Source organism: Ambystoma mexicanum, chromosome 6q (genome assembly GCF_040938575.1).
Source record: "Ambystoma mexicanum isolate Mex_15411 chromosome 6q, UKY_AmexF1_1, whole genome shotgun sequence".
NCBI classification, from domain to species: Eukaryota; Metazoa; Chordata; class Amphibia; order Caudata; family Ambystomatidae; genus Ambystoma; species Ambystoma mexicanum.
The window spans coordinates 606,464,117-606,491,302 of NC_090937.1; the positions used below are offsets into that span (position 1 = coordinate 606,464,117).

Sequence of the window (27,186 nt, forward strand, 5' to 3'; positions counted from 1 at the left end):
TGAACCAAAGTTGGATGTGTTGGACTGGTTGAGTTTGTTTGAATATAATCATGGGCTCCAGAACATTACAGGAAATTAGTTACTTTCCTGGTTGTTCTCTAGGCTCCCCCCTGTTGCAACTGATATGGTAATGGAGTTGGGGGAGGACGATAAGAAGGATTATGAATGTGTGAAACTAGCTTTGATAGCTAGATTTGGGAAGACCCCTTCCCAGTACCTTAAGAGGTTTAGGACCCTCAAAAAGCATGATGGTACCCCTTGGGCTACCTGGGTGGGTGAAAGTTTGAAGAACTTAGAGGGATGGATTAAGGGTTACAAGGTGAGGGAATTAAGACACTTGTAATGTTGGAGTCAATTTATGATGCCTGCTCTCCTGAGCTCAGACAGCACTTGGCTGATTCAAAGGAATTAGATTCCAGGAAACTAGCTAAGGCTGCTGACTTGTGGGTTGCCAACAGGGCTACTCACAAGGACTCTGGGGTAACTCAGAAAAAGGATGAGGGGAAGCAGCCAATAAAGGACTCCAAAGAGAATTCTAATAATTCCAATCCCAAAGAGGGCCCCAAACAGAACAATAAGGGTAAACCACAAGGGAAACCAAATCAGAGTAGTGTACCCTCTGGTTGTAAACCAGAAGGAGGTCAGAGCAAGCCCCCATTCCAGAAAGCATTTGGTAAATGTTTTGTTTTTGGCTCGCCTGACCATGTGAAAGGAGATCCCAGATGTAAGGGTAAACCTTCAGGGGTCCAGCTTGTCTCCTTAGCCTTCGCTCCAGAGGAGGAAGTGCAAATGGCAAGTGGAAACTTTCTACTGCTGGCTGATGAACCCATTGGAGTCTCAGCCAGTGTTTCTTTAGTGTCTCTGGGTCTGTGGGAACAACAGAATTTAGATGTCTATAACTCTATCCCAGATAATACTAAAGAGTATTATAAGGACAGTGTCCAGGTGAATGGTCAGGAGACTCCTGCCATTATGGACACTGGGGCCAGCATAACTGTGGTGGATAAATCTTTTTTTCAGGCTGAGGATGTTGCTAAGGCACCCAAACGCCTCACCAAGTTAGCTGGAGGGCCTGTGAAGATGCTTCCCCAATTACCAGTTCTCATCCAGTGTAATGACATGACTGTGAAGATACCTGTCAGCATACAAAGTGAAGTGCCAGGAAGGGTTCTGCTGGGTAATGACCTGAAAACTCTTGGAGTAGTGTCACATAGCCCCAGACCTCCTAGTAAAAGGTTACAGGAGCTCACCAGACCTGTAAGGGAGAGAACCATGAGAGGTACTCCCCAGGAGATGATGAAGAAAGATATCACTCCTACACCACTGGAATTACAACTTGCTATCACTGAACAAAAAGGAGCAAAGGGGAAACCCAAGACTTCCAAGAAACAGCCAACCGCAAGCACTCTAGTACTTCCAACAAGGACTTCCCCTAGGTTGTCCAAAGTTACACCTGTAACTCCACCTCCAGCTGAGGCTGAGAGGGAGGTACAACCCTGTATGGTAGAACTAGCTCTGAAGAAGAGCTAGTGGAAGGCCAGGAACTCATTGGAGATCTGAATCCTGTTGACCATCCTGAGCTGCAGTCTTTACTGGCAGAAGGTGGACCCAACAGGGCAGACTTCAGTAAGGGGCAGAGAGAATGTCCAATGACTGGTGGGGATAACCAGTTTTGCCTTCTTTTCACCTTCCTGGAGCATATTGTGGCCGCCTTGCCCGTGCCAAGCACCCCGGCAACCGGTTTACCACAGTTTACCACTACCGCGAAGAGAAGGGTAGTACCTTTTAACTGGAGGACTCCGCGGCTGGTATCTTCCCTGGCAGTGCAACAACCTTCATCTTTCCTCCACGGCGAGACCTCTTCTTCCTCTGGACGAAACACCGACTTGCACCTGCTGCCAGGAACAACTGCCCCCGCTGGAGCTCCGTTCCCACTTAAGGTACTGTGTCCCGCCTGGCTTCCCTTGCGACAGATCGTTCGGGGTGACAGTAAAGCCTCGACTTTCTAACCTGGGCTAGCCTGGGACAACCTAGCTAACTATTCCTGACTTGAATTTCATCCTTTTTGTGCGAACTATCTACAAGACTCTTTGGGCATAACCCCACTGTGTGAACCTGGACCCCTTCTGCTTGCTCTCTCCAAGAGTGGGCCTGGCAATTGACTTCCTTGCTCTCCAGTAGAACTCTGCCTATCCTGCCTTACTGTGGTTCTTTGAGAAAGTATTGAAACTTGTGTGCTTCTTTAACTCTGCCTTTTTCCCTCCCTTTCTTTACAACTTATTAGAGTGTCATCTTATGTTAAGCGCTCACCTCTGTCTGAAAATAAGTGGTGTTTCTCACTAAGACTTGTCTAATAAGTGAATAGTTTTGTATATATATGATAGTGACTGTGTGTTGAATTTACTTACCTTGTTTTTGCTAGTGTAAACTACAAGTGTGTTTTTAAATAAATAATTATATACTTTTACACCAAAGCTCTGGTCAGTGTTTGTTTGTACTACTGTGTCCCTGTACCTATTGTGTATACTCTGCATACTGCCTAACTTTTCTTGAGGGAAGCCTGACTGCTCAGCCACAGCTACCAAGTGAATCTGTGTGGTACAGACTGCTACCAAGTGGGTTTACTGCCAAACACCTGTAGTCTTAAATCTTTTGCAGTGGTCCCTAAGGGAACTGCACAGGTTTCTGCCTAACACTCATATCCGAGTAAAGTGCTTGGATTGGTTCAAGTATTGACTTTGTACATTGCCATTGGGTGAGCTTGTACCATAGGCGGTCCCGGTCGACCTGGTCGAACGCCTGAACCAAGTCTATAAAGGCGATAAAGATTCTTGGACTTCCATCTTTAATTTTACCCTTTAGGGAGCTTAGTAAAATAATGTTAGCAAATGTACCAGACTCTTTAACAAACCCTGTTTGGAAAGGGTCCATGCATGCAGCTGTTCTTCCCCATTCTTGAAAGTTGTCTAAGCAGAAGGATCCGAATACCTTTCCTATGATGTCCAAGAGGGCTATAGGACGGTAATTCTTTGGACAATCACAAGCCCCTTTCTTAAATATTGTGACGATTGTGGCACGTTTCCATGATGGGGGAACTGTTTTCGTTAGCGCACATCTTTTAAAGATCTCTGATATTAAAGGAACCCATTGATCTTGATGTTGCTTGAGGTCAATGTTTCTGATCCCGTCACGTCCAGGGGCTCTAGATCTATTCAGTTTTGACAGTTTTTGCTTAATGAGTTCTTCATCGTATGGGATTTTCCATGGAGATTCCCAATCAGGTGGGTAGTTGTTGTCAGTACTAGTAGTGCCCGAAAAGAGACTCAGGAAATGTAAGGTCCAGGTTTTTTCGCTAACATTGTTTTGTAAGGCTTCTTGGTTTTCTGGCGATGTTTGCCTTATCAAAGACCAGAAATCCATGGTTTTCTTTCCCCAGATTGCTTTGAGCATCTCTTTGGCACCCAATTGATAAAGTTTGTTTCTGTGGAACAGCAACCAGTTCTTGTAAGTGTTAGCAATTTTAGTTGCCTTCTCTTTAGAGTTTTCGTCACCACTTTTTAATACTCGTCTTTTATCCCGTCTCATTGCTTTCTTTTTCTCAGCTACCAGCTCGTTAAAGACATGAAGATGCTTGCGTACTTTGGTCTTTGAGCGATCGATAGTGTGGTCGTAATACATCAATAGTGGTTGGTAATCCACCGCCTGGCACGTATTGACACACAGGTCCATAGCTGTTGAGTCTTTGTAGCGTTTAGTTAGTGATGTTATCATGGCTTATGTTATTTTTAGGCGGGTTCTGTTTGAGCTCTTTTCTATATCAGTTGTCATTCGTGCTCTCTTGTGTTCTGGTGCTTTCCATGTGGCTCTAAGTAAATTGTGGTCACTCTTTGTTGTTTTTATGATTTGGAAAGACGTGACGTGTGAAAGGAATTCTCTTGACATAAAGATATAGTCAATAGTGGCTCTTTGGTCATCTCTTTCCCAAGATGGTATTTGAACGCCCATGTCTGGCGTGTGCAGATTATGTAAATCTCCAGGTCCTCTGGTATATGCTGCTAAATCTGTGTTTCTCTCCCTTAAGTCTTTTTCGCTATTTGGGCAAATAGCATTTAGGTCTCCACAGAATACTACGTGTGTTGCTTGAAAGCTTGTACGAGCCTCATCAATGGAGTTTTCGACGAGTTTCAGAAAATTGTTCTTACTTATGGCTTTCGGGTTCCAATATACTTTAATCACTGCGATAAACCGCAGGCCCGAAATCTGCTTGGGCGTTGACTTAGAAGTGAGCCCTTCAAGATCACTTTGTTCGTGCCAGGTTATCAAAGTTACCAGCATTAGAGGATGTGTCACAATTGTTTCTTTTAGCTCCAGGCCGACACGGGTTCGAATAGCAGTTATCAGTCCAGAGGTAGGCCTCCCTTTTGCCCCCTTGTCTGCTATTTCGTATCCATCTAGATGGGGTTTTCTCATTAACCATGATTCTTGTAGGCAGATGATATCAAACTTCCCTAAGTTTACGTCGCTAGGTTTTGTCAAGTGTGAGAAGCCTCTTGTATTCCAAGAGGCGAGAGCCATGGTCTTAGAGTGATGGTCTTTAGTCCCCCGATCTTGCTTCAATGCTCCTGAGTCGAGTTGCTATTTATGATGGTCGGTGTTCAAGGCACTCGCCAGCCAGGACCAGTCCTCGTTGTTGTTATCTCGCGATAGAATCGATTTGTTGGGCAGCTGGGGTTTGCCGTGAATTTCTCCTGCGAGTTCTTGCTCAAAAGTGACTCTGAACGTAGAGTGAGGGCCTTTTGGTTTTCTGCCCACTCCCAAGATGTCTTTATATTGTTCTTCTGTAGTGGCTTTGCCACCTCCCCTTTGCATATCGTTATCCTCAGTTAAGGTCAGGTTCTTGTTCGTGTTTTCCTTTAGTTGAGGTCTAACAATAGTTTGATTGCCTATTGATCTTTCTGTTGTCGATCGTCGGATATATTCTGCATATGATATATATGATTTGTTTGGCTCTGCAGCTTTCGGCTGTTCAGTTGTCGAAATCCTGTTTTTCTGGTTGGGAGGTTTATTTTGATCCTGATCCGCATCCTTATTTAATTTAGTTAGATCATAGCCCAAGGCTAGAAAGCTTTCGATTGAATCTACTAACATTCTTTTTACTATTGAAGACGGAATGTGGAGATACACTTGATCGAAACGACCATCCTCACAGAACTCAATAAATCTCAGGTCGTCTGTGTGCAATTGCCTTAAATTTGGCACCGCCTGGAACAGAGCTAAGATTGTTTTTCTATTCATTATGATTTTCATGTTGTTTTTGTCAAATATGTTTTCCAGTTTGAAGGTGCGGTTGGCTTTGTTTAATTCTCTGGCTGGTCGACGCTCCTCCCCCTTATGTGCTTGCGTGTTTTTACCATTGCGATGTTGATCGCTTGGTACGAGTCTTGGGCTTCTTTGGGCCATGCTTATCTCTTTCGTGTATCTGACACGTTTTTCTCTTGAAGGTGATCTGTATCAGTTCTCTGTAGGGGGTGTTTTATCTGATTGATGTCTAGATTGCTTTGGTGCTGCTCTTTCTGGGCGCCGATGGAGCTCTTTTACATCAATGTTTCCAGAGGTTCTGGTCGCCATCAGTCTTTCTCGCTTTTTTGCCATGGTCAAAAATACTGGGGAGCTAGAGTGGTTGGTAGGCTCTTTGGGCTCCTTAGGTTGGTGTCCTAGAGAACCGTCTGATCTCTTTGGATTTTGTTGATGGTCTTCATACGCCTTCGAGGAATTGGATTCTTCAATTGAATATCGACTCAAGTCCATCAAGTCGACACTTGATTCCTGCGAAGACTTTGATGTGGATTGAGCTCTTTGTTCTTGTGTGCTTTTTTGCGGGAGATTGTCGACATCGGCACTTCGTTCTTTGTTGCTTGTGAGGACAATTCGGATTGTGATTTTATCACTTCTTCAATTGCTTTTAGTTTTTGAGTGGTCGACTTAATCGCAGGCCCTGGTTCCTCACTTTGCTTTTGGTCATCACACTTCTTTTTAGTGTTTTCGAAAATTGCAAAATCTCTGTTTGTATCTTCAATTGACTTTTGACTCTGAGCAAGCTTTGGGTTTTTATTAATTGTGCTTGGTGTTTGAGTTGGTGGGGCTAACTCTAGGACTACACATCCATTTCTTTTGTTTTGTTGAATTTTTTCTGTCAAGTCGATCGTTGCGGGATTAAGATTGTTTCTGTTTTTTTTTGTAGACGTCGTAGGGTTTAAAGATGTTTCTTTGGGAGCAGGTTTTCCCGCAGTCTTCTCGATTCCTGAACGGACAGGGTTTGCTTTCTTATTTGAGCATTTTGATGTAGGTGACCATTGGTTGGTCCTCTATTTTGGGGATGACAAACGTCGCAGGTAACCAATACCTCTAGGTCACAAGATTGGTTAGCAGGCAGGCGTTAAGGAGCTTTCTTCAGAATCTGTCATACACCCTTGGTGTCTTGTAGTTGGTTTAAGTTGTTCTTTGGCTGTGATGTATCCGTCCAGTTGGATGAGTTTAGTGTGCATTAAGGCTAATAACGATGAATGGGGTTTCATTGTGTCGTTAATTGCCTCATATAATTTGGAGAAAGGTGCTAGAGCTATGGTCACAGTGGACATTATTGTCAGTAGGTCCGTTTTTTTTGAGGGAGTGTCTTTAATGAGTTGCGGGCCTGAGGTTCTGGATCTTCTAGATTGTGGTGTTGCGTTAAATGCACATGATTCCTCACTGACATTATGCATGTTAAGCTCCTTAGCTGTGTAGCGCTGGTCATCCAGGGGTGCAAACTATCTGCTGATCTGCCTTCTCTCTTGAGAGTCAACTTCTGGCCCATCGCGGGGCCTCCCTGATGTCCTTTCATCACTAGAATGGTTGGATTTTGGTGGGGAGGTTTGGGTTTCCACAGATTCCCTTTCCGGGTCTTGAGAATTGATGTCGGAAGATTGTATTGTGTCAATGTTTTTAACGTTCACGGGATCTTGAGGGGGAGCCTCGTTTGCTTTCAGGGGGCTCTGATGGACTTTTACTGCTAGGTCCGGTATGGGCGAGGTCAAACTAGACCTTTTAGCCTTGGTGGCACCAAAATAATGCACCTGGTTTGGTGATTGTTCCAACAGGTTGGAATCGCCATCTGGTTGTCTTGTAACGTCCAATGAAGGTGGTTTGCCAAAATGCCATTTTCTGGTATCAAGCGGAAGTAGTTTTGTTTGAGGGTGGAACATGTTATTCCTTAATGAAGGGCTGCTTATTTTTCCTTTTCCAGCTCCTTCAAGGGGTCAACAGGATCAAGTACTTCATCTGGGAGTTCTGCGTCTGAAATTTCATCAATGATGGCGTTTCCTAAGTAGGCAGAATCTTATTTCTTTTTTTGAAAGAAATATTTCACCACAGAACTTGTCGAGGTGTAGTGTGAAGGTGTTTTTATTTTCAGTAAAGTTCTCGGTCTGTCCCTTAGGGCTTTCTTATGTTTCAGGCTTTGTATTCTTAATGTTTTTCTCTGAGGGCATTTTGGAGTTGAGGTAGTTTTTTGGTTAGGTGTTGCCTTTTCTGAGCACTCTTTTGGCAAAATAGATGGATTTTCCACATAGGAATGGGATGGGGCTTGTTTGTCAGACAATTGTTTGACTTCTGAAGCCTTAACTTGGGCTTCTGTTAGAGAGATATTGTTCTCATCGTCGGGACAAGTGGCAGGAGGCACACCTGCGAATTTGATTTCGAACCACTTTCCCCTTCCATAAAAACCGGCGCCATCTCGTGAGGCTGCTGTGTGCTAGGGGGGTCGCAAAGAGCGTCCATTAGTATGTGGTTATGGATTTCCACTTCCAGAGTTTTAAGTTGTTGAAAAGGAGCGTGGATTGCAAGCTCCGTAGAAGCGTCATGCAAGGCAGTCTTTTGTCTGTCAACCTTTTCCAGCAACCAACTTATTTCTGATTTTTTCATTTTGTTATTCCCTGCGGCGGTGATATTTGAAGACGGTCCCTTGTGGGGAGTCGTTGGGCTACGCCCACAAGGACCGCCCTCCCCGCACGCAAACTCCGGCTCCCTCCCACTGCTCTGATGAGCCGGCGGCAGTCCGGTCAACGGCACGCCACTGCCCGAGCCGTTCCCCACCGCCAAGTGAGAGCGCTCTGCCACGGCCCCCTCCACGTGGCCATGCTGAAGCCGTGAGGATGTGGATTCAGGTAAGGGGAGTCCAAAAGGCGGAGGGGTAGTTTGGAAGGATTTTTGCCTATCTGAATCTCTGTATGCTTGAAGATCTGGCTCCTGCACTTCCAATAGGGTGGCGTCTGTAGACGCTGGGTAGATCAGGCCAACCTGTGCAGCAAGATCCGACTGAGATTTTGGTTGGCAGATCTCGTCTGGCAAATAGACTCATTGTCTGAGTGTTCCATTAATGAAAAGTCAGTTGATAACAATCTGGTGCTGCGTGTTTTTACGCCAGTTTTAGACTTCAAGTGTCTGTTCGCCAGAGCTGCCATAGACTGCTAAAGACTGCAGCAACTCTGCTGCCAACTCCGCTCCATTTCTGGCATAGATGGGTTTTTGCAATACTGTCATGCATGTAATTTACACTGCCCATCGCTGGCATAGATAGGTTGAGGCTGCAGGCTCATGAAAATGGTATAAAGTGCTCCTATGTATTGTACTGTTGATGACACAGTATTTTGGCATTTACTGGATTTTTTCATGTTACCCTAGAGAACCAACTATAAATTGCATGGCTTTTTACCTCATTTTTTCTCAAAATGTTTGCTTCAAAATGAATCATTTCAGCACATTCTTTTTTTTTTAATCCCCCATAATTATTTTGGGCTCTATAGCTACCCTCGGTCGCTTTGACTAATTTGAGGAAATATTTAGACCGCGCCATTTAAAATATTCACCACGCATGTCTGTCCATGAGTCAGGAAATTCATGCCATATTTTTCAAGTTTACCAAGAGAAAAAATTATAAAGTGTATGGCTTTTCATCCAATTTTTATAAAAACATTGCTCTGCACAATGCATAATTTCAGCACATTCTTATAACCCTGCTGACCCTTTCCTAAATCTTTTCTGATCCCTCATTATGCACAGTCGCACTAGTTTGAGGAAAAATGGGGGACCCTCCACTGAAAACATCCACCACTCCAGAGTTCACCCATGAATCGTTTGGAATATTGATGCTCCTTAGTTACCAATGTATATAAGACTGGCCTCCTCCATTCTAGACTTCAGGAAGGACCTGAAGACCCTACTCTTCAAAGAATATCTCCTGTGACTAATGGCTTCACTCCACCCTCCTTCTCCCCGTATGGAGTTCCCCCTCCCCTGTCCCCTACACATTCCAACTACCTCTACTACCCCTACAGACTACACATCTTGGTGAGCCCCCAATGTACAGTGCTCCGTTTCTTCCCAACTAGGTTCACGCTTCATAAGTCCCTTACATACATACATACGTGCATACCTTATTTTAGAAACACAGTAAGTAGAGAATAAACTGACTATATATCATTATGACTCACCCTTTTCTCCGTCCAAACAAATATACGATCCCAGAGTCTTGCTTCCAGAAAACTTTCCACCTAAAGAAGATTTACACAATGCATTAGTGACTACGTTACTTGAAATGCTATCACATGTGGTATAATATATGTAAAGCAATAAAACAGATAACATGTGCTCAGCTGTTAAAACATCAACGTTAAAAACAGGCTTGCACCCCTTAATGAAAAGTGGCAAAGTTTGCATGCTCACTAGGACAGGGTGAAGATATCAGTTTCGTTTCTCAGAAATCCAGTGTGAGCAGCTGGATTTGTTTTACATAGACTTACTCGTTGAACCAGTATTTGAAATTCCACTTCTTGAGATCTAGAGCAACCGTTATGGAATATTTAGACTGGTCAAAATACAGGAATTAATGATACATGACCTTTCGATACAGAGATTTGTCCTCAAATATGTGCTTTTGGAATTATAAATTGCCATTTGGACTTTTGAATTGCGGACTGCCAACTTGGATAACCCTTCTGTTTCCATGCTACCTCTTCTGGTGACGCCCTGGTTTTTGACTTGGCCCTTTACCTATTGTGATTTGAATTTTCTGTCAACTTAATAGAATTCCACTAAGCAGTGAAACATCACATGATAGTTTGCGTTCAATTTGCATGTCAGATATTTCACAAGGGCACTGGTATTAAGCAAGCGCTTGAATTTCCTGATTAGCTCATAGTTTCAGTACAGATCACATTTCTTTACTTTCAACCTTGTATATGGCAGTACCCTGGCAGAAAACTGAACTTGCTCTTGAGCAAGTTGATATTTTGGGCCATGTTCAACGTGATCCTCATCACCATGTTTTTATGAAATGTTTGCATCAGGAAGAAATCTAAATGTAGTTTAGACAATTGTACAGAGGATCTGTGTTCCCCAACAGAAAGTGACATGCAAGGGCTTTTGTATTATCCTGGAATTGTTTCCAGAAATAGTGGTTGATTTCTAGAAGCCTATGGAAAAAGTGTGTATCTGCGGAATGATGCCTATCAAACATTCCGTGGCACATGGCAGGTGCGGCACCACCTATCTCTGATGTAGTGAGACTGAAAATATTGTCACAGGATTCCTCTCTATGCTACATTAGATGAGGTTGTTCCATCACTATTTATTGAGGCAATAGCTTCATGAGAATATTATATTCTCTGCATCATATTTTTTCACAAAATGTGTTTTTGATAACATTTGTGGGCATCCGTGTGATCGCCGTATCAAGTATCCCTGCTTTTCAGACGCAAGCGGGTCCTTGCGGCGGTTGTGCAAATGTTGGCTGAATAGGTAGAGGCGATCCTGTGCTGTAGCACCTTGAAGCATCTCTGTGCTAGATGGAATTACCAATAAAGATCTCACACCAAATAACTGGACAGACTCAAGGAATTTGGCAAAGTACTACTTTATTCTCAATTTAATAAAGCAGGGTCATCTGCCAGACATCAGATTGATGCTTGCACACTCACACACAAACTTGATTACATAGAGATCTTATACCCCGATATGCGTCATCTATAATGTCATCCTACGTGGCAAACCATAAAACCTATTAGCGGGAGGGATTGGATTAGGGGAACATATCTACTTATAGAATATATGCAGGTTAGTACTTCATTGGTTGTCTCTTATCTTGAACTACTATTAAATACGTATAATACTGATTATAGCGCACAAAATGGCAGCAGATTGGTCTATGCAACATTGTATAGCAGGTTGCCCCATAGACCCACTGATTGGTTGGCATTCTCACCCAACCTTTGACTTTCAACTCAGCTAACAACACGTAAGGATACCGAAACTCAAGTGCTTGAATCACATCGGAATAGTCCCCACTTTCCCAATTAGTCCAACATCTCTCATCAGTCCGGCCATGAGCCAAAGATTCCCATCTGTAGTTGACCATGTAGCCTCTTCCCTGTTCTAGGACATTCAAGGATGTGGAAGCACATCACTATCTTCATTCGAGGCTTAATGAATAGCATATACCACAAATTTGTCAATTTCAGCCTTTTATTTACTGCTATTTGATTTAATTATAATGGGTGTCATTCTCCTGTTGGCCTCTAGAGACTTGTTCACTCTACCTTGTATAGACTTTATACACTTTCAATTGTCCAATAATTGGCTCTTGCAAATGTTTTCTTCTCTTTAATCTTAGAGAAATATGTCTTACGTCCATGACTCATCCGCCTGCCTCCCTTTGTGCTTTATAGCTATTCCTTAAAAAATAGCATTCTTGATCACAAGCCAATATTGACTCCTCTTTGTTTTGCACACAAAGCTGTACTTCCAGTGTATCTTGACTCTACAAGCCTGATCGGCTTCTGAGATAGTTAAATTGAATATTTACACAAGCCGGTGTCCATTTTCCAACAATGGCCATCCTTGCCACATTATATATTCCTCTATAGCATGCTTCTATATATCTTTTCTACCTTGCGTTACTGCACATTTATATTTATTGGTCAGTAAGTTACTTTATCTTCTTATGTGTTCATGATTACTGTGTCGTTTTCTACATGTTTCTATTATCACTTTAGTTACATCATCACTCTTCAGTATTTTCATATAATTTCAGCATGGCTTTGTATATCTTCTTCATGACATCGCTCTGCCCACGTCAGATTTCACTCAGTGCTCCATGATGTCCAATGGTGAGTGCTGACATCCTTCGTTATGGCATCCTTCCACACTTATAGTGCAAGGGTCCATTTGATTTGTTTGTCAGAGTGCATATTGTCTCTCATACACTTCAAGAGGTTTAGGCTTAATGCATAGAGTCTCACACAGGGCCCTTCTCCCGCTGTTTCATTATGACGGCGTTGAGGGTGTGGGAGTTAGGGAGAATGTGTCCACCTGCTCCTCTACAATCCCAACTGGACACCACGGGGCAGACTCTGGATGCACAGAGAGAGCAATAGGGGTACCCGGGGGATCACATTAAAGGTGAGGGAAAAGCCGAAGTAGAAAAACCATCAAGAAGTAAAGGGAAGCCAATCCAGAAATCACAAGTGCAGGTGTGATGGTAACACACAGATTCCAATAGGCGCCAGCAAGGCAGGAATGATGGGGCAGGGAAGTCAGGAGAATGAGGAAGGGGTAAACGGGCAGGGCAAGGCTGAAAACAGGGAGACAGAGCAAAAGGGCAACAGCGTCGTTCCTGATATGGCAGCCGGAACTGGGACTCAAGTGTTTATGCAGCACCATACGAAGCGATGTCGCAACAGGAACAAACAAGACTAGGGGGATCGAGGGGTGAAAAGTCATCACCCAAAGCCCATTTTGGAAAGGAATTTTGTTTGTTTGTTGAATATTAGGCCCTCTAGGACAAGAGGCTTTTGTTGAAAAGAGACTTAACCCTCGAAGAACCCGATAGCTGGTACAGAACTGTCGGCTCGTGCAGGGAGAGCTCGAGTGTATACTGTGCTCAGGAGATCCACCTTGTCCCGTGCTATAAACGTGGGGAAGAAAGACCCCTGGCAATCACATCCTGGCTTATTATTTGTTAACACTTCTTTCTTTATTGAAACCCCTATCCCACACCCTTTCTGTAATTAGTTGTAAGGATTTGGCAATCGTTTTTTTAGTATAGGCCTTTTTTTTTTACAAGACACCACAAGGACTGCCTTATTTTTCTTTTGATGGTCGAAGCTTGCTCCCACCTTAGATTTAGGTTTAGGTTAGATGTCTTTCCACCCTGCATTTACAGTTTGATAAACACCCTTGAACTATGATCGCTTGTGTCTGTCTTTACTGTTGCCACCATGAGTTCCTTAAAGTGGGAAGCTACAGTTCAAATTCATGTTGTTAAAAGTAGCCTCATACGTATGGAAGAGGTGATGTGCAATAGTGTTTGTGTTATATGTGAGTGCAGGGTGTATGGAAGTGAGCCTGTGACTTCCACTAAGTTGCAAAGGTGTGGTGTGCGAGAGGAGAAAGGGGTTTAGATGAACAAACAATAATGGGTTCCATCTATGTAGCTTCCTGGGTTCCATCTATGTAGTTGGGGCAGTGCTACGTTTCACAGGCGACCTAAGTGCTAGGTGGATGCAGAGTACCTTACACAATTAGGCTAAATGCGAGATATGGCTGACTAAGGCAAATGGGCCAAAAGCAAGGTAAGGCTGCCATGCACAATTATGCCAAATGCGAGATATGGCTGACTAACACAATGGGCTAAAAGCAAAGTAAGGCTACCCTGCACAATCAGGCTGAAAGCGAGATATGGCTGACAAACACAAATGGGCTAAAAGCAAGGTAAGGCTACATACACAATCTGGCTAAATGGAAGATATGACTGACTAATACAGATGGGCTAAAAGCAAGGTAAGGCTGCCCTACACAATCAGGCTAAATGCGAGATATGGCTGATTAACACAAATGTGCTAAAAGCAAGGCAACATTTAGCCAAGAAAACGTTGAATGTAGTTGATGCTCTTAGGTGGGGGCCCGTCGCAACCATGTGATGCCCAGTAGGACCGAAAATGAGCAACCATAATCAGGTCAAAACGTGTGCTTTCAGTGTGACAAGCAATAGTCATCTTCAAGGGCTATGCATGTTTGGTGATATAGCCAGAAGTAAGGGGACGGCCATCAACTCCTTCGATAGGAGAGGGATTGTTCTTCCTTTCTCAGGGAATCTTATGGACCTTGGCCCAGTAACAGTCCATAAATAGTCCATAAATAGTGTTGGGACTCCACTGTCAAGTAATGCTAGCATCTGAACCGTATTCATCGTGGGTAAAGGCAACCTAATCCTGAGGACGTGTAACAGACTATCAGGTGTTGAGATGTTAAAGATGAAAGCAAAAAGGCACTAATAGTAGTACTCCAGCCTTCAGTCCCATCTAAGGCTGGGGTGCGGTGTTTTCTGACCTTCTGGTTGGAATGGTAGGGCAGTTTTGGAGTAAATTACCCTTTACCCCACAGTATAAAAAACAACCCTGGTCTCTTCTCTTGCGACGTTTGTCTTCGGAGAGAGGGTCCCATGCAGCAACCACCTGCATGGGTTGGGGTTTGAGTTCTCTGTTGTGAATGGTATAAGAGGTCGATAAGATGAAGAACCCCCTCGTCGTCTTACTTCTCTTTTTTCTGTCAAGCATTGTTCTAGCTGCAAGGCCGTTGAGAATAATTCAGAAGGAGAACGTTGTCTGGATATCTGGGCCAATTCGAACTTACGGTTTTTGTTGAGAACCTGTATAAACACTGTTGTTTGGACTGATTCCGGCCAACCACTCTCCGCAGCTACTTCCTTGAGATATGTAAGAAAGGTTAGGACATCATTGCAGCCTTGTTGGATTTCTAGCAGGGTTTCTTGGGCTGAATACGCTATCTCGGGCCTAGCAAACATTTCCTTCATGGCATTAATGAACCCTTGATAATTGTCCAGAAAAGGGTTACTGCTTGTAACATACGGGGTAGCACGTGCTAAAGCGTTACCTACAAGACTAGAAATCACAAACCCTACTCGGGCCTGGGAAGTAGCAAAGGCATGGGACTTGAAATTGAGTTGTACCAGGCATGTCTCCAAGAATTCACGTAGTTTCTTGGTCCTAAGTGAAAAGATCTTTTTAAAAAGATCTTTTCACTAAAAGACCGATTTAGAAAGACCGCTCTGTGACCGTACAGAGCGGTCTTTCTAAACCTAACAGGTCACACCCCTGCCACACATGAGTGTGCACAGGGGCTGACAGGCGGCCGGGACCTGGATACCCAGGACCAGGAGAATGGGTAAGTGTGTGGGTGCGTGTGTGTATGTATGTTTTTTGGTTTGGAGGTGTGGGGGGTAGGGGGTTGGGAGGAGGGGGCTGTGGCTGACAGATGGGGGTTCGTGGGTTGCATGTGTGTTATGTCGCTTGTGCCTGGAGGGTGCAAGGGACTCTAGTGAGATACGTGCTTGCATTGAACTGAAGGTGTGGCCACGTGGAGCGCTGCGGTGGCCGTCTGGAGTCCCGAGTCTGCCGGTCTGTCACCGGCGGCCACTCTGGAGGAGAACCAGGGACCACTTGGGCATAGAGGAACGGTGCAGACCGGGGTCCTGTTGATCCATCGCTTTCGGAGAAGCCCAGTGGATGACCAGGGGGGGATTCATCTAGCCCAGAGGAAGTACACCGGCGCCAGCCCTTACTAGAGATGATCTAAAGGACATACGCCAAGAGATCAAAGTGATCCAGACTGACAATCAGTCCTCAATTTGTGACCTCAAGGGTCTTGTGGACAAGTTGGAAGATAAAATGGAGGGGAAGGAGAGTAATCATTTACAGGTAGACCTCCTGGACATGAAATATGAGGCACGCCTAACGGACTTGGAGGTGTGAGAGGAAGAAACCCTCTTAAAGTTGGACGACTTGGAAAATAGAGAGCGTGGGAACAACCTACGCATCCTTGGTGTCAGAGAACAGAAGGGAGAATCAGCGGCAGAGGTGGGAAGGAAGGTGCAAGGACTGATCAATCAGCTTTTTGCCCTGGAAGGCGGGAAGGAGATACAGCTGGAAAGGGCACGTGTGGCTGTGGAGGTGGCACGGGTCCAAGGTCGATAGTGGTCCATTTCCTAAGGTACCGAGAGAAAATGGAGGTCTTGGAGAAGACTAAGCATCTGGGGAGCTTCCAATACGAGGGGGACACCATCAGGGTGTTCCAGGATCTGTCTGGACTCACCTTGGGCCGTCGAAGAGACTGCCCTCTCACGCAGTGGTTGACCGAAAGGGGTATTAGATACCGCTGTTCCTTCCCATTCACTCTGTCATTTGAGAAAGGGGAGGCGGACTATAGGGTGACCAGGGGTCAGGAGGCACAACAGGTTCTCCAAGTCCTCAAAGGAGAGGGTTTGACCGAAGGTCTGGAAGGGTTGTTGGTCTCATCGGCAGAGCAGCGTGGGCCGGGGGGTCCACAGAGGGTAAAGAAGAAGATATCAGGGGGTAGAAAGTTTAAAAAGCTCAATACCCCTCTGCGGAACAACTCCAGAGACTCTTGATGAGGGGAGAGGGACAGCATGGCAATGGCAGGAGAGAGGGCTAAGTTACATGAGTGATGTGAGAATGGGGGGAGGTATGGAGGTATTTGGGATGATGGGCACGGCAAGCAACTGCCCCTGGTGGGCCATCATAAATTGGGCATTTAGATTGGGAGATTATTTTTGGGTTTGGGAGGGAAGAGGGGGTGTGGGGTTGGGGGGTCATTAGAAGGGGGGTCAAGATGAACACTTGGTTGAAGATTTCCGCATTTCAACGAGTGGAGTGGTTGGGGCACGAGCGTATGTACTGAGTTGCCGCGTGTTGAGGGAGGAGGCCGGGCAGAGGGTTCTTAAAATGGGGACTCTCAATGTTAAAGGTCTGAATTCACCCACCAAGCGCTCGCTGCTTGGAAAGGAGATCTGGAATAGAGACCTAGATGTTCTGTTGGTGCAAGAGACACGGTTGATCCAAGGGGAAGAGAAACGCATTCCAGGGGCGCACATTGGACAGGCTTTCTGGGCCTCCAAGAAAGGGGGAGTGTAGGTATCATCTTCAATAGGAGAGTGCGGATAGTCAATCCACTGGTTTGGAGGAGGACGGACGGGGGGCGCTATTGATCTCTGGCTCCCTGAAGGGTGTGCAGCTAAGCATTTCCACAGTGTATGGCCCCAACACGGTGCAGATGCAGTTCCTACGGGAAGCCATGGGAGAGATACTTGGCCGGGCGGTGGGTCTGTTGCTATTGGATGGACTTCAATATGTGGGCAGACCGGGTCATGGATCATAGTCGGGGGCAGGACCCTGCAGGCGGTGGGGTGGGGCAATAGGACGGGGGACTCATGGGGTATATGTTAGATCAGGGGCTGGTAGATGTATGGAGGGAATGTCATTCTGCCAAAGGGGCTATACCTTTTTCTCCCCTTCATGGACCCCGAACAAGGATCGATTATTGCTTTTTGTACCAGCGGCACATCAGCAGGGTCATCAATAGCGATCACTCTCCCATTAGTTGGTCACATCATGATATGGTGGTAATGGGCATAGCACTGATGGGACTCAGGCCCCGGGAATCACTGTGGCGGTGCAATGATGTCCTGTTTAAGGACATGGGGGGTCATTACAAGTTTGCCGGTCTGGGAACCACGGTACCGGTAAGCTTGCTGGTACCGTAGTCCCCGGACCGGCAAACTACGAGTTCTGCTTGCGGGTGCCATAACGGCTGCCAGGTCTGTCCTGGCGGCCGTACCGGCACCCGCGAGCAGAGCATGTTGGATGCACAGGCACCATTCTCAATGGTGCCGGTGCATCCAACCTCGCCATTCCCATTGAGCCCTACGGGGCTTAATGGGAATGGGGAGTAATTCATTCCGGCGCCCGCGAATGGGCAAATACCCGGTCCGGCTGGGCCGTAATGACCCGGTAGTTGCCCATTCACGGGTGCTGTAAAAAATTGCAATTTTGGCGGCAAACTTGTAATAAGGCCCATGGTCTTTGTGAAAGAAATGAAAGAGGTGATTGAAGAGTTCTTTCAGTTAAATGACATGGGGGAGGTGGAGTTGGACATGACATGGGACGCGGCCAAGGCAGCATGGCAGGGTCTCATTATTCAAGAAGGCACAGCCAAAAAGAGAATCAGGACCTTACAGGCCGAAAAACTAAGGGGTGAGATTCGTAAATTGGAGACGTCTGAGGGCAAAGGGGAAAGGGAAAAGGAGGAGGACCTGGGACTAGCGAGGGAAAAGTGTCAGGAGCTGAGAGACTTGGAGATAGGAAAGGTGATAGTTGGGCTGCAATTTTTTAAACAAAGGTACTATGAAAAGGGGGACAAAGCCAATGCCCTACTGGCAGCCATGCTTTGGGGTCAACGGGCCGAGAGGTAGGTACCGGGGTCCGGGACTCAGATGTGCAGCTATGTTCCCATGCTGGGGAGGTGGCACAGGAATATGCTGCGTTCTATGAATGACTTTATGGAATGGAGGGAGGAAGGATGAAGAGGAATTGAGTAGATATCTGGGGGAGGTGTCTCTGCCGAATCTTCAAAGTAGCGAGAAAGTGGAGATGGAAAGGCACATCACCCAGGAGGAAGTGTTAAGGGAAATCGCTGGGCTTAAATTGGGGAAGGCCCCTGTAAAAGACAGGTATACAGTTGGGTTTTACAAGACCATCACGGGATCCCTCGTCCAACAATTGGTGAAATTATTTAATCACATCCTGGCCATGGCCCCTTCACCACTCCTTCTTTCGGGAGTGCATTAATAACAGTAATACCAAAAGCGGGCAGAGACCCAGAGTGTTGTACGTCCTATCGTCCCATTTGCCTACTTAATGTCGATGCGGAAAATGTTCACCAGAGTGCTGGCTACGCGAATGGAGGGCATCATGTCAAGATTAGTCCACTCAGATCAGGTGGGGTTCATTCAGGGTAGGCAGGGGGCCGATACCCTGCGCAAGCCACTGCACTTGATGGAGGCCTCAGCGGGGAGGGAAGGGAACCCGATGTTGGTGGCTCTTGATGCCGAGAAGGCTTTCGTCAGGGTGGACCGGTGCTTCCTAGACGGGGTCTTATAGAAATTTGGGTTCGGGGACCGGGTCTTGAGAGGGATATGGGCGCTCTATGTAGCCCTGGTGGAGAGGTGACCGTGAATGGGTGGTTGTCGAGGCCTTTTGAATTGCAGTTGGGGATTAGGCAGTGTTGCCCCCTCTCGCATCTCCTAGTCGCGCTAACGATGCAGGTGCTGGCTGAGCGATTAAGGATGGCCCCTCAGATGGAGGGCATTGTGGTGGATAATAGAGAGTTTAAATTAGGACTTTATGCGGATGACATGCTGTTGCACCTGGTGAATCCCACCAGCTCCGTCCCCGCTGCCCTGCCAATAATTGAGGAGTATGGGCATTTTTCGGTCTTTAAGGTCAACAAAGAAAAGACAGTGATTTTTCCCTTTGCTGCAGAGAACTTTAGGAATGTTGAGGCGCTCGGGCCCCTGGGGTTGCACATACAGCTCAACAGCATCAGATACTTGGGTATCACCATTGTCAAACCAGGGGAGGACTTGGGTGCAGCTAACTATCCCCCCTCTTTGACAAATTTTTGCTGAGATGGAGACATGGAGTAATGGCCAGTTGTCATGAATGGGGAGGCGTAATGCCATAAAAATGAATCTTCTCCCAAGAATATTATATTTGTTTCAGATGTTGCCGGTCCGGGCCCTGGAGGCCTACCTGAGAGAAGCTAAGTCACGGATCCTAAGGTACCTTTGGCAGATTCAGCCTATGGTGGGATGTGAAATGTTAATTTTACCAAAGGATCGCGTAGGAATGGAACTCCCAGACCTGATGTTATATTACAGGGCGGCACAACTTAGGGCAACGGTCCCGCATTTGAGGGAGGATCCTGGAGACAGTGGGTTTATTTGGAGAATCAACATTTGCTCCCAGCAACAGGGGGGTGGGAATGGCTCTGGGCCCCTAAGGGGAGGCTTCCGAGGAGGATTCGAAAACACTCATTTCTAGGGGTCCACTGGGAGGTATATGATATGATATGATATGGCATTTATAATGTCCCTATACACAAGTGTTTCAAGGCGCAACAAGGCAAGGGAGGGGAAACGGAGGGAAGACAGAGACAGCGATCCTACTAGGCCGGGTAACATTCAGATCGCGCAAGTGCAGGGGAGGGGCGGGGAAGGGAGAAAGTGCGAGGGGAAAGGGGATGGAGAAGTGCAGTACATGGGATAACAGTAAAATAAAGAAAGACATTAAATAATAAATAAAAGTGCGGCCAGCAGGTGGCAAGTGCAGGGGTAAGTGCAGACAACAGGTGTCAAGTGCTAGAAGGGGCTATAGAACAGAAACAGTCCCCAAGTGCAAGGGTTGCAAGGGGGGCAGTGCAGGTGTGCAACTGGCAGGGAGGGGACCTGGGCCAGAGATCAGAGGGCAGCCAGGTAACCAATGCAGTTTCAGAATCAGCCAGGAGATCAGCAGGGGAGAGCAGGAGAGAAAGCAGAAGCAAAGAGGAAGGTCTTGAGGTACTTCCGGTATCAGAGATGGTTCTCCTCAAGTTTCAGAGAGGCAGGGAGGCTGTTCCAAAGGGAGGGCCAGCAGAAGAAAAAGATCTACCACCAACTTGTTTATTGGAGAAGCGACTAACCCTGAGGGAGTTGGAGGCTGATGAGGGAAGAGCTCAAGAAGGAAGATATTTAGGAAGAGAGAGCTGGAGGTATGGAGGCCCCAGTTCCCAGAAAGCCTTGTGGACAATGCAGAGGGTTTTGAACTTAATCCTCATCGCCACTGGGAGCCAGTGCAGAAATTTCAGTCCCGGAGAGATACAATCCCTGAGCTTGAGGCCAAGGACAAGTCTCCCAGTCCTGTTTTTGATGAGTTGCAGAAGGCGGAGAGTAGAGGCAGGCAGATTTAGAAAGAGGCTGTTGCAGTAGTCCAGCCTAGAGAGTACCAGAGCTCCGGAGACAGTGAGCTTCTGGGGGAAGGAGAGGAAAGGAAGAATACCTCTGAGGAGTTGCAGTTGGTAGTGTGACTTCTTAGAGACGTCAAAAATATGAGGAGAGAAGGAGTGTGTGGAATCGAAGATGACCCTGAGGTGTTGTGCAAGGGACGTAGAGCGGGCGGGATCACCACATGGACCTCTCCGATGAGCCATATCTGGGATCCCCCTTTACGAGATGCTATACAAGAGGTTGAGAGGTACCAAGCATTGTTTGGAGGAGGACTCACTGGAGGGGGGTCAATTGTGGAAGAGAGGGAAATTTGTCAGTATTCAAGAATTGGAAGAGGCCCTGGCCATAGGTAAATTAACAGTGCTCCTCTAACTTAGATTGAAGGGTATTTTCACAGCCGAAAACTGGAAGGAGTTGGTCCAGAGGGATTTCACACCGGTTGAAAGGGTCTTGGATGGGCACACAGAAATGAGAGGTCTCAACTCATGTCTTTATGGGGCTTTGTTTGAATCAAAGGGGGGTGCGATCAGGGACTTCACCGGAGTTGGCAGAGGGACCTGTGTAGGGAATTGGACGAAAACCTCTGGCAACAGATGTGCTGGAGAGCTTTTAAGACATTGATATCTTGCCAATATAAGTTCCATGGCATGAAACTATTACACTGTTGGCAGTACGATCTGACACGTCTTTCTAAGATGTTTCCCACGGTGAACCCCCAATGTTGGCATGGCTGTGTTAATGTGGCAGATTGTTGGCACATGTGGTGGGGCTGTCCCAGAGTGCAGGTGTACTGGACGGAGGCCCTGGGTTGGATTAAGGACGCAGAGGGAGTGTGTGCTTGACCCCATGTTGGTGCTTTTCGGTCTCGAGAGATGGGAGGATCGATGGTATGTTTTTTCTCCACTGGTGCCTTTTCTCCTCCTGGCGGCTCGGGTGTGCTGTGCCAGGCATTGGAAGAGGGTGACACTCCCTACAAGGAAAGAGTGGGCCGGCACAGCAAGGGATATATACTTGATTGAAAAGATCACTGCGGCAATCCATGGGGGGCGCTACTATAGAAACGGAGTGGCAACAGTTTCGTAACACCTTTGGGTGTGGTGGAAGCGGATAGGTGAAATACCTATCACGATGCAGCCCGGCCTAGGTAGATGTTAAACAAAAGACATACAACTCGAAGGATGCTATGCTGGGACTTGTGCTCTCAAAACTACTCAGACACTGAGTTCATTGTTTGTGTTTTTGAAACCTGGATGCAATGAGAACAGTTTTGTCGAAGGGGGGGAGGTGATAGGGGGGTGGATTGTAAGGGTAAGTCACTGCATCCTCAGGTTCATCTGTGATATTAAATGTTTGATTGTGCCTTAAAAAGTAATACAATTCAATTTACACATGCAACCAGCTTCTTAGGTGAGCCTTTGATTTTACCAGCAGTAAGACCCCCTGGTGGTGGAGTCATGGGTGTGGGTTTCCGTTTGACAAGCACTTAACGAAGTGTAATGTTTCCCATCTTTAACAACTGCTGCAATAAGGCTCTGGACAACACCAACCAATTCCTGCATCTGGTCCATCTTGTCCTCTTCTTGGCATCGCAATCTCTCACCTGAAGGGATTGCTGAAGTCAAATCAAGAGTCTGTTGCCGTCTGTGTGATCGCTGTATCAAGTGTTCCTCCTTTTCAGATGCAGACGGGTCCTTACACTGGTTGTAAAAATGTTGGCTAAATAGCTATGGGCGATTCCTAAAGTACGCCACCATGCAGACTCTAGATGAACAGAGGGAGCAGAAGGGGTATCCAGGGATCACCTCCAAGGGGAGGGAAAAGCAGAAGCAGAAAACCCCCCAAGAACTTAAGGGAAGGTACTTCAGAGATCACAAGTGCAAGTGTGATGGTAACACACAGATTCCAAAAGGTGGCAATGATGGGTCTGGGAAGGCAAGAGACTGAGGAAGAGGGAAACAAGCTGGGCAAGGCAGAAAAAAGGGAGACAGAAAAAGGGAAACAGCGTCTCATCTCGTAGCTGAGGTTTGCGACGGAACGCCCAGAACCTGGACTCAAGTGTTTATGCTGCACCTTACGGAATGACATCTACCACACCAATAAAAGACTAGAGCTTTGCATGGCATTCGAGGCGAAAGTAACATCCCTGCTCTGGAACGCTTTCAGCATTGCCATAATGACCAACTAGGGGCACGAGAGACAAAAAATATGCAGTAGATGGTCTGAACATTTATCTGAAGACTGAACTATGAATAGTTAAATGAGTGCAATGTAAATTGCCTTTGAAAGAACCAAGAGAAAGAAATACATAGGGCTAGGAATCAACTAAATGCTTGTTTCTTCTAGCAAAGTTTCAGCAGTCGCAGATGAGGAGGTGGCCACAGGTATCATTACTACAGCTCAAAAGGCCATCCCAAGTATCCTTGAAGTCCTCTTTGAGACTGTAAGAAATTCTTGAATCATTGCCAGGGAGCTCTGACAACCATTCACCTATTTTCGGGTTGCCATTTGATTTTCAGTTCCTAAAAACCACCTTTTTTGCCATCATCAAGGCCTAATCACCCATTTTGCTGAGACGAAGAGCTGGGAGAAAACCTTTGGATTCAATTAAACAGAATTGCATTAGGGTTCAATTTAAGGTCTATTTCCCAAATCCTTGTTATACTGCTTTCAGGAGCTGACCACCACCTTGCCAAAAAGGGACTACTTCAGACCATGTAGAATAGGGTAGCAGCAAGTGATCTACCTCTCCAACAATGTACAGATTTGAGTACATTAAGGTTAAATATTTTTTGTAGTGGTCCAATAAGAATTTCTTATTGTTGTGTCTATGCTAGTAGTAGAAATGGGGCTCATCTTCCAGCATAGCGTAACCAGTTGTTATCTGTGATGATGCATTCAACTTCAGCTTTGGAGTATGTTTTTTGTTTGGTAAATGGTATATTTGTTGATGTAGTCATACATTTGTACAGCATTAAAGTGGAGGAGACCCCTTTATTTGGGGTGGTCCTTATCATTTTTTGTATGTGGCTTTTTATTCTGAAGGATACTCGTACACATGATAACTCTTTTCCTAGGCAGTGGTTGATCTTTAAGTATTCTTGTTTCTTGTTATCTGCCAAACCAAAATACAGCATAAGATCAATAATGGCTTTTCATTTAGGAAATCTGAGATTGTAAGAATTCCATGATACATCGATTAAGGTTGAGATATCTGTTTATCTGACACTATGTTTAACTGTCACTATAATCAGAGGCTTTTCCCCTAGGTAGAAAATGTGTGGATTATTTAGACCTTGGTTCTCCTAGTATGAGTCACTGCATCCAACACAGAAGATGGAGTGGGAAACCTATTGGCAGATAGGATACGTATGCCAAATCCAGACTCTACAGAGTGTAATTCAATCATAGTCGAGTTCTCTGTTCTAGGTTGTAATTAATCAAGGTAATAATTTGTGTTATGCAGTGGTGAGGAGTTTTCTGAGCTTGATGCACATAGTGTTGCCACATGACCTCTGGAGTTTTTTGAAGTAGTAGAGAGTTCATGGGAGGATTATCAGTGTTACAGCATTGACATTTGCAGACACTGACATTGAACAGATTTGACTTAAGCACATAACTTTTGCGTATATGCTTTAGTTTAGTTTTCCCCATTGCATGCAGTCAGATTCATTCAAGAGTAGATCTTTGTTAAGACTGTATCTTATTAATGAGATTGGAAAATAGTTCTCACGCCGTGATGATAAATTAACATCTCAAAGAAAATAGATATTGAGGTGTTACTCAATACTGAGGGCAAATTAATCCACTTCCTTAGCATGGTATGGAGTCAATTGCTTTTTGGCAACTCTTTGCCTCTTTATTTGGACTTCGAGTAACATCGAGTGGGCCTTCCTGAATTTATAACCTAATATTAGTCTAAGAGAAGTGCCTCATAGTTGAAGCTCTTCTGTCTTCTTAATCATAGTGTTTTAATGTGATCTATAAAAGGTGAGGTGCATTTGGCCATTTTGATTGTATTACATTTGGTTCAGATCATAATGATTTCAAGATGAGTGTCATGCTTTCTAAATCTGTGACAAAAGAACGTTCTGCTATTTTCATGTGACTTAAAATAGTTTGGCACAAGGACAAGAACTCCATATTCTACAGCGTGTACATTTTATTGAGTTCGATTTTCTAATTCTCAGCTGAGCTAGTGTAAATGCAATCAGTTTACTTGCAAATACTTTTTTAAAGATGTTTAAATTTGTATTCCAAATGGTGGCAATACATTCTCATACTTTAGCTGTGTCCGTGCCTGTCAGAACCTTTTATGTTTGTTTTAATAATCTTCAATATATTTTCTTTAGAAAAAGTCACTCTATGCTCAATTTCTAGCAAGCTCTTTGCTACACATTGTTTGCCAGGGAACAGGAAAGAACAAAACCCCCAGCATAGTTTTGTCATTTTTGGGTATTCAATAATATGATGCTGATTTGCATAGTTCCTTGCAGATTTGTTAATCTTGATGAAAGTCAAGAAACAATAAAAAAGTATATCCTAGGACAATTCCAAGTTTGAATCTCTTAACATAAGAGGCATTTCTGTATGTTGCTTTATTTAGAGAGTTCAGGGCACCCCTAGTTGTTATTCTATTCTCTAGATGTATCAAGCCTGGGCTCCAGAGCATGTTATAAACATATGCTTAAATACCAGGGTCACCTCCTATTTAGATGTGTTTATTTAAATATGGTTTTCTACACATCAAATAGTAAATTCTGTTTTACAGACTGGTCAATACATTTGCAAAGAATCTTCATACCAATGATTTCTAATTTCTCTATTCATTGTGGATATTTTGAAAACATGTCTGGGTTTTACTTTTTGGTTGTCTGGTGAGTCCCACCCTAATCAGGGGCATAAGTGAAGCCTCTGTATTGTTCAAGAGTCCAATTCTGTGGCAGGGATACAGTAGAATCCTGAGCTAAGAAAATGCTGCACCACGGTGGGGTGCATTATGCCTCTTCATGGTTTTTTAGTAGTTACCTGTAGTTACCTGTGTGCGGGGTTCTTGGATTGGGTGTTAATTATACTCTAGTCTGACCAACTGATGCTTTTTAAGTCACTGTGTGTTTCTTTTCTAGATTATCATCCCCACAATGTGGTATGATTATCTTCTTCAATCAATTTATTATGAACTGTTATGGCGTGGTCTAGTATTTCCCAGTTCTTAGTTGCCCCAGATTTTTAAAAAGTCATGTAGGGGTGGCTAGATGGAATTTAAATGTTTATACAGTTGGATTGGTGTGATAGTGCAAAAACTACAATAGGTGTAAGCAAGAAAGGGACCTGCTTATCGGCAGGCGGTCAGACCCCACTACCCCCTCTCTTTGCACCAACTAAGAACGTTTGATAAGCCAAGGTGGAAGCCATGTACAGAAAAGTTCAGGCAACAAAAGAGAGCAAGCAGGTGGTCCTTTAGAATTAGAGACCAATGCTTGGAATGTGCGCAACCCAATCCTGAAAGATGAAACAAATGGGAAGACAGAACTGTTCAAGCAGGCCATTGACAGAGCATTAGCACCAGAGGGCACATAAACTAACACCATGCAGTATAGTTGAGTGCCCTATCCAGATTAAAACTGCCATCAAATGACACACTATAATGCCCCTCCACCATCCCTAATTAATCACCCTTTCTCCCATTTTTACCATCAAAACTCAAGAGCTGTTTCCATGGTGTCCAAACTAACCTTCTAATAATTGTGGTAAGGGAGTCAGTTTACCTCTGGAAACTCAACTAATTTTACCCAGAAGTCTACTTGTCTCATTATTTGAAATCATTGACCTATTGTACACCTGTACACACAAATGTACAACAGAGTGCTTTGAAATGGCTGCAATGAAACATTCTTTCCGCGATGTAAGATAAATTGAAATAAGGACATGAACGCCTTTTTGTTTACTCATTCCTTATGCACCCTACATCCGCACACATACACTTGTGTTAAAATATGTAATTGTGATCGATAATGATTATGCATATGAATGCTAAGAATGTATTTCAGTCATCATGTGATTATTGGCACTTTCTTCTTAGTTGATCTTGTTCTTCCACTGTGCCAGTCCATGTTGCTTGTGTTAGAAACCAGTTTGGTTACTTTTAGAATGTTCATATTTCTATCTCTGATCTTTTTCTGCATCCCATTGATTGTTCTGCATGCATTATCCATGCCAATGGATTACACGTGTATACA

General features: G+C 45.0%; 1 protein-coding gene across 6 annotated transcripts in view; it reads right to left on the reverse strand.

The window, feature by feature from the left end:
• The window catches only part of LOC138516167 (malate synthase-like), a 494,080-nt gene that overhangs the window by 284,518 nt on the left and 182,376 nt on the right, over window positions 1–27,186 (reverse strand). For all 6 annotated transcript variants that reach the window (XM_069631088.1, XM_069631089.1, XM_069631087.1 and 3 more), the window contains one exon: window positions 9,528–9,587. In XM_069631088.1, the coding sequence (XP_069487189.1) occupies window positions 9,528–9,587 (60 nt within the window). The remainder of the gene's footprint in view (window positions 1–9,527; window positions 9,588–27,186) is intronic.